The following is an 11,107-nucleotide window of genomic DNA, read 5'->3' as shown; positions in this document are numbered from 1 at the left end:
CCAACACCGGTCACAGGTCCTGGCTGAGTCTTACCAGTCACTCTCTGAGGGACATCTCTCTGAGACGCCCTCCCTAGCTTCCTGCTTTGTTAATCCATGAGCCAGCATGGACCTTCACCGTGCATTTACTTTACCACCCGATAATGACTTGCTTATTAATCTCTCTCATTATCACGGAGGGTAAGACCACTGTCTTGGTTGTGTTTGGTTTCCCTGACGCCCAGCACAGTGTTTGGCCTGCCGTAGACCAATGTGGGAATGAAGGAATGACTCTATTAAGAGAGCTCCCTGGGCCTGGGTGTCGTTCCCCATAAACCAAGGGGCTTAACCAGACGATTCTGTCTATCCTTTCTCTAACACTATGGTTTCAATATCACATAACCCTGCTTGCTCAGTGCCCCTCTGGTTTGTTACCCCATGGACCTTTAACTGTTGCCCTGGCAATCAATACATCTCACCTCTTCCACACTTCCTGTATTTCATTATGCAAACAAAGCCTCACACCTCTGAGCTTTCTATAGATTATGCAAAAAAAACACCCCATTTTAATACCTCCTTCCTCTTTGACTCATGTTTAGTTAGGGCTTTCTCATGTTTACGGAGGAACTCCGCTTTCTAATTATTAAGAAGCATTTAACGTTTATAAAAAGGTATGAAGTATGAAGAATAACACAATGAACACCGGGAGCACATCAAAACACGTACAGTCGAGGAAATACAATGTGACCCATGTACACAGCCCTTTTTCAAAAAAAAATTTAATGTTCATTTATTCTTGAGAGACAGAGACAGAGCACGAGTCGGCGGGGGGCAGGGCAGGGAGGGAGGGAGACACAGAATCGGAAGCAGGTTCCAGGCTCTGAGCTGTCAGCACAGAGCCCGACACGGGGCTCGAACTCACGAACTGCGAGATCATGACCTGAGCCGCAGTCGGCCGCTTCACCGACTGAGCCACCCAGGGACCCCCACAGGCCTTTTCTTTGAGAGAATGACTACTATCATTTGAGGCCTCTCCAGCTACAGCCATATATTCCCAGGGAACTGAAAAATTCATTTAAAACCATATGTCCGGGGGCGCCTGGGTGGCGCAGTCGGTTAAGCGTCCGACTTCAGCCAGGTCACGATCTCGCAGTCCGTGAGTTCGAGCCCTGCGTCAGGCTCTGGGCTGATGGCTCGGAGCCTGGAGCCTGTTTCCGACTCTGTGTCTCCCTCTCTCTCTGCCCCTCCCCCGTTCATTCTCTGTCCCAAAAATAAATAAAAAACGTTGGGAAAAAAATAAATAAATAAATAAAAATAAAACCATATGTCCGGACAAAGCCTGGTCTCTACACAGCCAGGCAGGAGGCTTTCATTCTGTACTCTCTCCTAAGGAGTGTGGTCTCCCCGTTCTCTTAGACCTTAGTAGGCCCTGAACACATTCCCTTCAAGGACAGACTCAGAGACTCTCTGAACTGAGAAGTGAGAGGACCCTCGAGGGGAAAGAACCCAGAACCCTATGCCACAGGATCGCTCTCCCGGCTGTCCCGCCCTATGGACTCTGTGAGAGGTGGTGGCGGGACCCCCAATCCCATGGCGGGGGGGACACCTCAGGGGGAAAAAAAAAGACAAATAAAATAAACAACGGAGACATGAGCATTCCGGACAAGCTGGACATATTTTCATTCGTGTTTTTGGGCCACCTGGAGGTGGAACTCGTCTGGGAGTTTTCCCTTCTGTGGGCCAGACATCAGGCTAGAGATGGGGGGGTTGGCTACGAATAGGCCGTGGTAACTTGGGAAACTCAAGGCAAGCGGATGGCTTAAAGAGCCAAGCAAACACGTATGACAGAGTGTGGCAGGAGCTGCCACAACGGTGTGCGTGCAGGGTGTGAAGGAAGCCTCTGAGTCATACTGAGGGCGCTGGGGAATGCGTCCTGGAGGAGGCGGCACTTGCCCTGCATGGTGACGGCTGGCGTGTGCGAGGCGTGATGCGTTCATAACGCTTCGTTCCACCTGCCCGGCGCGCCAGGCAGAGTGGTCGTGGTCAGGGATGTGGCCGGAGCGGTCTCACAAAGGCCTCATGTGCTAAGCGGAGGAGTGGGACCCTTCTGCAATGTAGGGGTGGCTGCTGGAGGGCTCAAGGCAGGGGAGAGGCCCAAAGAGCATTGGAACTCTGTGAGGCAGCCCGGTGGTGAACTGAGAGCGTCAGCCCAATAGGGAAGGGGTCACAGGATCAAGGTAAAGAGCCACAAGAGGCTGAACTAAGGTGGCGCCAAAGAGATAGGAGGGAAGGGAAGGTGGTAAGGAGATGGGCAGCCAGGGGACACCGAGCGTGAGGGAAAAGGGTGTTCTGGGTAATTCTCAAGGTACTTCTCTGGTTGACCGGGAGCTGCCAGTGCCATTCACCGACAGACAGAATTCCAGAGGAGAAGCAGACCTTGGTGCGGTCTTTTTGGATGATGGGACAGAAGTTGAATCGTAAGCAGGAGTCATAAGTAGATAAGATCCGCCACAGAATCCACAAGCGTAAAAGTCACCGGGAGCTGTAAGGTGATCAGGGAAGGGTCAAGCAAGACTAGGGTGTGGGCAATGAGGCCTCTGACCATACGCTCCATTGTCTGAGCTGACACCCTGGCCCATCTTGGGAGGATGCAACTCAGCTAAGGAGGCATCCCTGAGGTTCCCGGGTTAGAGTCTTGGGTGTCCAGTTTAGCACCAACATTATAAAATCCGTGGTGGGACTGACCACGCCCACATCACTGTGGGCCTCAGTGAAGAACTTCAATCTCCATTCAGTTTGATGCAATTCTTAAAGTTTAGGGTTTATTTTTTAAGCCAGAATTATACAAAGTTTAACAAATCAAATAGTCACATATCAAAAATATCAGTTGCTTGGGGCGAGTGGGTGGCTCAGTCGGTGGAGCGTCCGACTTCGGCTCAGGTCATGATCTCACAGTCTGTGAGTTCGAGCCCCGCGTCGGGCTCTGTGCTGACGGCTCAGCCTGGAGCCTGCTTCGGATTCTGTGTCTCCCTCTCTCTCTGCCCCTCCCCTGATAGCGCTCTGACTCTCTCTCTCTCTCTCTGTGTCTCTCTCTCTCAAAATAAACAAAAATTTAAAAAGATTAAAAAAAAAATCAGTTGCTTAACCTCCTTGCCCACTGCCCTGATGCAACTATTTTTAACTTTTGTTAGAGGGGTTTTTTGGCATTTATCTCCATAGCTCTAAATAAGATGGCATGTTGATACTTTCTGATCTTATCCACATTAGGCATTATGCACGGACTTTCCAATATGGCCGTCAAAGATTTAGCTCTGTTTACTCCACCCTCCTCTCTTGTGTTCACGAGAACAGACACGTGCTCACTTCCCATTCCCCCAATCTCCCAATATAGTTATGTCATACTTGCTTGTATCAACTTCCAGTCTTTACATTGTTACGACTGTGTTCATGCTATTCACAACTGGGTCACCTAATCATGGTAACCATGATTTCCGCCCCCCCCCCCTTCTCTCCATAGCTTTTTATATTTCACTGGAATTAATAATTGCCCCCACCATTTCTCTAGTTATATTTGTGGTACTTATCACTAGTCCCATCTCTAGTCCCCCCCAATCACCCCCGATTGTGTAAACCCCTGCTCAATAGTTTCAAACATGATCCTATCAGTGTCATCTTGAATAAATATTTCCTGGAGTTTTTTGACAAGCTTCAGTCTGCACAGGTGCTTTCTATGCCTGGCACGTGACGGTCCACCTGGGGTTTTCTTTTATCATGATCTTGGTGATTCCTATTGTCTCCCTCTTGTGTTAGAGTCCCCATTTCTTTTTTTTTTCTTTCTTTCTTTTAATGTTTATTCATTTTTGAAGGAGAGAGAGCATGAGCAGAGAAGGGGCAGAAATAGAGTGAGACCCAGAATCCAAAGCAGGCTCCAGGCTCTGAGCTGTCAGCACAGAGCCCGACGTGGGCCTGGAACTCACGAGCTGTGAGATCATGACCTGAGCCGAAGTCAGATGCTCTCGACTGACTGAGCCACCCAGGCGCCCCAAGAGTCCCCATTTCTTTTATCTGACATCTTACTCTCCAGGCTCCCTCCCTTCTTTTGGTGGAGCACCTCCTTTAGCAGCTTCCTGAGAGAGAGGAAAACTCTGCATGTCTGAGAAATGCCCAGTTCTCTTATCATACTTGTTTTCTTTTGGTAGTTTTGGATACAGAATTCTAGGCAGGAAACGATTTTCCTTCAGAAGGCATTATTCCACTGACTTCTGGTTTCCAGGCTTGATAACTCTGAGGGAATTCTATATCTGCTTTTTTGGAAAACAGTGTATAAAACCTGTTTGTTTTTTTTAAATCTCTGAAAACGTCTTGGAGCTCTCTTTGTCCCACTTTTCTGAGATTTCATAGTAATGTGTAATTCAGCTCTATTCTACCAACAAGTATTGAGAGCATGTGCTGTGTAAATTCTCCCACTAAAGGCTCACAAAGATATACACACGTTCTTAAGGAGCTGGGAATGAATGGGAGTGTGGGAGATAAGGTAAAACAGGACATTGATGGGGATGCATTATTGCACGTATAAGATTTATAAAAGCAACATTTTCACAAATTCCAAGTGTAGGTATTTTTCTCTTTTTCACATTCATTTTGAGAGAGGGAGAGAGAGAGAGAGAGAGCGAGAGAACGAGCATGAGCGGGGGTGGGACAGAAAGAGAGGGAGAGATCCCAGGCAAGATCTGTGCTGTCAGCCCAGACAGAGCCCCAATCCACACTCGATTTCACAAACCACGAAATCATGACCTGAGCCAAAATCAAGAGAAGGACGCTCAACCGACTGAGCCACCCAGGCGTCCCAAGTGTCGGTATTTTTTTAAGAGGGACTAATCCAGAGTCTCAATCTGATTCATTTCACTAGAATTTCAGCCTTCCTACACTCAACAAACCACGCCTGGCGCATCCACAGCCCCTCCTGAACCTGTGGGACATTTGACTTCAAGGACCATTTTTATTGCCAGGAGTAGTTGTCAGCCTCTAGGGGGCAGACTTTGCTACTATTCTGCAGAGGGCCGGGAGAGCTAGAGAGTTCAAGGCCAGAGATTTCCTCAAGCTGGGAGAGAACCAGGAGCCAGGCCTTCCTTCCAGGAAGCAATGTCTAAAATGTATTTCTTCTTCCCCTTCAAAGCGTACCTATAGACAGAACATACCTATCCATCAATAGATATAACACATAGTCAGCTGCTTAGTAAATGGTTTTTTAATTTTTTTCAATGAATGAGCACAGAATACTTCTATGTACTATCTACCAACATTTACATAGCTGTCCGTCCCTGGTGGGAATCAGCCGAGAGAGAGAGAGAGAGAGAGAGAGAGAGAGAGAAAGAGAGAGAGAGTCCCAAGGAGGCTCCACACTGTCAGTGCAGAGCCCAATGCAGGGCTCGATCCCACAAACCGTGAGATCATGACCTGAGCGGAGACCAAGAGTCGGATGCTTAACCGACTGAGCCACCCGGGCACCCCGAGGCAGGTATTTTTAATCCTCATTTTATAGACCAGAAACTGAAGGATAGAGAGGTTAGTAGACTGAATCCAGACCTCACATTAGATGCAACTCATGCTACCACAAAAGGCAACCCCTTCAATCGCTTGAATGACAGGTTAGACCGTTTGGGATTTGTCACCAAACTGAAGCATTTGCTCCTCTGGGGCAAATCTCAGGGCATGATCTCGCAGTTCGTGGGTTCGAACCCCGCATCGGGCTCTGTGCTGACAGCTCAGTGCCTGGAGCCTGCTTCGGATTCTGTGTCTCGCTCTCTCTGCCCCTCCCCAGCTCATACTCTGTCCCTCTCTCAAAAATAAATAAACATTAAACAAAGAAAAAAAAAAAGAATACATTGTAAAGGGGCGTCTGGCTGACTCAGTCAGTAGAGCATCTGACTCTTGACCTTGGGGTTGTGAGTTTGAGCCCCACATTGGGTGTAGAGATTGCTTAAAAAAATTAATAAATCAATTTCCTTACAAAAGAAAAGAATACATTGTAAAGAGTCTGGAGAGAAGTCCATGATGATCTAGGAATAAGAATCAGTGAGAGGTACTGGAAGGCTTTCCAAGAGAATGGATGTTCTGTGCTCTTTGCAGAATGATGGAAAACACTGCTGGAATTTTGAGAATGGGGAATGTTAAATTCGTGCAGAAATTCTTCGTGGGCATGAGTTCTCTCTTCAAACATTCCATTATAATTCAAGACCCATACTTCGTGCCAAAAAGTGGGTTCCTCCAAGCAGTGTTCCTCCTCCTGAGAACCAGTGACTCTGGCCCCACCAGGGTTGCTCAAACTTGGCTACCTGCTGAGATCCCCCGGGGAGCTTTAAACGTGCAGATGCCAGCCAGAAGCCAGGGGTCTGCTCCTAAAGAACCTGATTTGGGGTGTGGCCAAGGCAAGGGAATGTTAAGAGTTCCCCATGCGATTCTAACGTGCAACCCAAGCTGAGAACCACTGCCCAGAGCTTTGAATTCATTTTTTGGTCTGAAATTTTTAAAAGAAAACAAAAGGAAAGCAGTAGCACTCAGCGGCTCGCAAACTCTAATGTGCAAACAAACGAATCACCTGGAGAGCTTCTAAAATGTAGCCTCCAGAGGCGCCTGGCTGGCTCCGTGGTAGAGCATGTGACTCCTGACCTCAGCGTGGTGAATTTGAGCTTCATGTTGGGCGTGGAGCCTACATTTAAAAAAATAAGGAAAATTAAATTATTTGGGGCACCCGGCTGGCTCAGTTGTTGGGGCATGTGACTGTTGATCTTGGGGTTGTGAGTTTGAGCCCCACGATGGGTGTAGAGAATACTTAAAAAATAAACTCTTTAGGGGGCCCCTGGGTGGCTCAGTGGGTTAAGCATCTGACTTTGGCTCAGGTCATGATCTCACGGCTGATGAGTGTGAGCCCCACGTGGGGCTCTGTGTTGACAGCTCAGAGCCTGGAACCTGCTTCGGATTCTGTGTCCTTCTCTCACTCTGCCCCCCCCCCCCCGCCCCAACTCATGCTTTCTCTCTCTCAAGAATAAATAAACATTAAAAAAATAATTTAAAAAATCTTTTAAAAAATCCTGAAAATAAATGACTGTGGGTTAAGCCTCTGACTCTTGATTTCAGCTCAGGTCATGATCTCACAGTTCGAGAGTTTGAGCCCTGTATCTGGCTCTCTGCTGACAGCTAGGAACCTGCTTGGGATTTTCTGTCTCTGTCTCTGTCTCTCTGCCCCTCCCACCCTCTCTCTTTGTCACTCTCTCAAAAAAATAAAATAAATAAAATAAACATTTAAAAAATACTATAAAGGGGCGCCTGGGTGGCTCAGTCGGTTAAAGGTCCGACTTCGACTCAGGTCACGATCTCGCGGTCCATGAGTTCGAGCCCCGCGTCGGACTCTGGGCTGATGGCTCAGAGCCTGGAGCCTGCTTCCGATTCTGTGTCTCCCTCTCTCTCTGCCCCTCCCCCGTTCATGCTCTGTCTCTGTCTCTCTCTCTCAAAAATAAAAAAATTAAAAAAAATAAAAAATACTATAAAATAAAAAATAAAATAAAATAAAGTAAAATAAAGCTTTAATTTAGGAGGTCACGTGTGGGGCTGGGCTTCTGCCCTTGTAACAAGCTCCCGGGTGATACCCACACTGTGTCCCCAGACTGGCACTTGAGCAGCTAGGCTGCAGATTGAATGAAATCAGACTGGCATGAGAACTATGTCCCTTCAAGCCAGCTGGGGTCATAGTAAGAGGTTACTTCACTTTTTAAGCCTCAGTTTTCTGATCTTTTTTTTTTTTTTAATGTTTATTTATTTAGTTTTTGAGAGGCAAAGAGAGAACGAGTGCAAGCGGAGAAGGACAGAGAGAGAGGGAGACACAGAATCCCAAGCAGGCTCCAGGCTCTGAACTGTCAGCACGGGGCGACACGGGGCTCGAACCCATGAATGTTGAGATCATGACCCCAGGTGAAGTCAGATGCTTATCTGACTGGGCCACCCAGGCACCCCCTCAGTTTTCTGATCTTAAATGCAGGCGAGCAGTAGTAACTACATCATAGAATTCCTGTGATGCTTTAATGACATAACGTACTAAATATGTTTAACACGATACAACAAATGCTAGCCTTTGAATAGTTAGGATAGCCAACACTCATGGAATGCTTAGGATCTGCCAGGAATTTTCGAAATACTTTCACGTCTTACATCATTCAAGCCTCAAAACAACACTGTGAGATGGGTACTATCATTTCATCCTCCCTATTTTACGGATGAAGAAACTGAGGCACAGAGAGGTGGTGCATCTTAATTTACATTACACACCTAGGAGCAGCTAGGCTGGTGTTTGAACCCAGGGAGAATCTGGGCTCTTATCCCTCCCGGGGCTAAAATGGACACTGCGAGAAGGCATTTCTGCCCTGCAGGTCTGACAGGGAGGCGATGACTCGAGGCATTACCCTCTATCACGGGCTGGGATCAACAGGTGGCAGCCCAGGGCTACCTAAAGACCACGTCCAGAGCCAGCGCTGTGCCCCACAACACCGCAGCTCTAAAGAATCTCCAAACTCCCGTCTACCCTCCACCCTCAGGTGCTCACCTAGGGGGCTGCCCAGGGACCCCCCCCCCCCCCAGGAAAGAAGAGCCCTACCTCACAGGTTCAAATCTGAGTTCCGCAATAAAGGACCAGGTCCTCAGGGAAAAGCAGCCAGCAAAACGAGTTTCCTGCAATTCCCGTTTACCCCAGGAGCGCAACCAGACTGGGAAATCTACAAATCTCTTTACACCGGAAAGTTCAGCAAGGATCTGGGAGCTCAGCCAAGTGGGAAAAAGTCCGGAATCCCTCTTCGATTCCCCAGAACACTTTGGAGGCGCCGGGCATCGGTGCCCGCGCGCAGGGAAAGGGGACAGGCGCGGAGGAGACTCTGTCTGTGGGGTCACCTTCGCAGAGTCGGTGTTTGTTTTCCTGCGGGCTCCCCTGGGAGGCGCAAATGCATTTGAGGGGCAGTGCGGGGGGGGGGGGGGGTGGGGGTTAACCCGGCGGTTTCCATGGCACCCGGGGCGTGGGGGAGGAATGCACCCCGCAAGCTGTGTCGAAACAACTGCTCAGCCGGACTAGCCCGGCTGGAGAAGGCTGGAGGGAGTGGGGGGGCAGGAGGGTGGGGGAAGCCGGGCTGGACGGGGGTGGGGCGGTCACGTGCGCCCGAGGGGGCGGGGCCCCAAGCGGAACCGAGTTCCACCTAGAGGCTCCGTGCAAGGCGCGAACTTTTCCCCCGAGATTTGAGGGGCTGACCTTGACCTGAACCCCTCGGGAGGACTCGAGGCACCCGTAGCCAGGACCGGGCTAAGGTGTCCGCGGCCAGCCTGGGACAGCGGTCGGGGGCTGAAGACACCCAGGAAAAGTGGGAGCAGAAGCCTGGGGGTGAGTGCAGGAAGAGCTCTGCTCGCAGCTTTTACGAAGGCTCTGGTCTCCGTTTATTCCGGGGTGGGCCAGGGCAAGTGCCCCGACAGCTCAGCTCGAAGGCGGCAGCCGAGGCCACTGTCCCTTAAGAGTGCTGGAGTCCTCAGCACCTGTCTAGGGCTTCAGCAGGGGCTGTGGTCATGGTGAATGAAGATCCCAACCAACAGGAGCAAAATGGCACGCCAGCGCAGGACCCCGCACTCCGGGTGGACCACAGCGCCTCGGGGCACCAGAGCGTGTCCACGCACCCGAGCGCGTCGATGCACCGGAGCGTGTCGGCCCACCCCAGTGTCTCCATCCACCCCGCCGTGTCGGCCCGCCCGAGCAGTTCGGCCCACCCCAGTATGCTGGCCCAGTCCGGTGGCTTGGCTCACCCCAGTAGCTCGTGCCCCGAGGACCTTAGTGTGATCAAGGTGAGCAAGCGCCGTTGGGTGGTGGTCCTGCTGTTTAGCTGCTACTCTATGTGCAACGCCTTCCAGTGGATCCAGTACGGCTCCATCAATAACATCTTCATGCACTTCTACGGGGTCAGCGCCTTTGCCATCGACTGGCTGTCCATGTGCTACATGCTGACCTACATCCCTCTGCTGCTGCCCGTGGCCTGGCTGCTGGAGAAATTCGGCCTGCGCACCATCGCCCTCACCGGGTCCGCTCTCAACTGCCTGGGGGCCTGGGTGAAGTTGGGTAGCCTGAAGCCGCATCTCTTCCCGGTCACCGTGCTGGGCCAGATCATCTGCTCTGTGGCCCAGGTCTTCATCCTGGGCATGCCCTCCCGCATCGCTTCAGTCTGGTTCGGGGCCAATGAGGTATCAACGGCCTGTTCCATAGCTGTCTTCGGCAATCAGGTGGGTTGAGTTGTTGGCCCGCGTTCAGAGGAACGGGCGTCATATCATTGTGTGAGGCTCAGTGTGTTAAGAGTGTACCTGACTGCACCTGAGCCTGCGGGAGACTGTCATTTTCTGACTTCAGCAGTGTTTGTGACTCTGGGTGACTTCGTGGCTGGGTGTGACTGACGGTGGGAGTGAGTGATTGTGACTGGATGGCTGCGTGAGAGAAGTGCAGGGAAACAGAAGAGGAGGGGACCTTTTCTTTCACCAACAATTTCTCCTCCCCCAGCCGAAAGCATGCTTCTGGAACATACGCCTTCCTGACCCTGCCAGTCCACCAGCTTAGACCTGTGATTTCAGGAAAGCTGTTCTTTCTCAGGGAGCAGCCCATGGGTGTCAGATTATTCTGGTATCACCAGAATTGGCAGATGTTTTTAGCCTGACGAACCAACTTTCCTAGAGTGCGGTATCTCCTGTAGCACACAGGCTCTCCCAGAATGCTGCCCTGACGGTTGTTTGGCACTGTTTTTACCTTCGTTTATACACAGCTGAAGCCAGAACAGTGGGAACGATGCTTTGGGCCAAACTCCTTCCCTGGGGGTTAAAGCCAAACCCAGCAGGGTGGAGTACAAATCTTTCTCTGAATTTCTAAGGCCTAGAAAACCTTTTGGGAAAGGTGTGGAGAGCTCATATCTCAATCCCTTCTCTCACCTTCTTTGTAGAAGGAGGATCGCAAATTCTTTGCGTCTCAGTTGAGGTTATGATCCCAAAAGTTGGGATCCTGCTTTATCTGGACCTTTGCCTCTGGGTCTCACTTCTTCGCAGGCGGACGCAATCGTGGCTG

At 50.3% G+C, this 11,107-nt stretch overlaps 1 protein-coding gene and 1 long non-coding RNA gene across 5 annotated transcripts in view; one reads left to right on the top strand and one right to left on the bottom strand.

Annotated features, from left to right (window-relative positions):
- Positions 1-3,492: 3,492 nt before the first annotated feature.
- On the bottom strand, positions 3,493-9,899 carry LOC125908679 (uncharacterized). 2 transcript variants are annotated; one of them, XR_007453403.1, is made up of 3 exons: positions 9,811-9,899; positions 6,578-6,688; positions 3,493-5,160 (listed from the first exon to the last, which is right to left on the bottom strand). It is a non-coding gene; the product is annotated as an uncharacterized LOC125908679 (long non-coding RNA). The 2 variants fall into 2 exon arrangements; XR_007453402.1 differs by lacking the exon at positions 3,493-5,160 and having other exon boundaries at positions 5,212-6,688.
- FLVCR2 (FLVCR heme transporter 2) overlaps positions 9,146-11,107 on the top strand; it is a 55,584-nt gene continuing 53,622 nt past the window's right edge. For all 3 annotated transcript variants that reach the window (XM_049611367.1, XM_049611366.1, XM_049611368.1), the window contains exon 1: positions 9,146-10,281. In XM_049611367.1, coding sequence (XP_049467324.1) covers positions 9,577-10,281 — 705 coding nt within the window. In that variant the 5' untranslated portion in view covers positions 9,146-9,576. The remainder of the gene's footprint in view (positions 10,282-11,107) is intronic.

The sequence above is a fragment of the Panthera uncia genome, assembly GCF_023721935.1.
Source record: "Panthera uncia isolate 11264 chromosome B3 unlocalized genomic scaffold, Puncia_PCG_1.0 HiC_scaffold_1, whole genome shotgun sequence".
NCBI lineage: Eukaryota > Metazoa > Chordata > Mammalia > Carnivora > Felidae > Panthera > Panthera uncia.
This window is presented reverse-complemented; position numbering and strand designations above follow the sequence as displayed.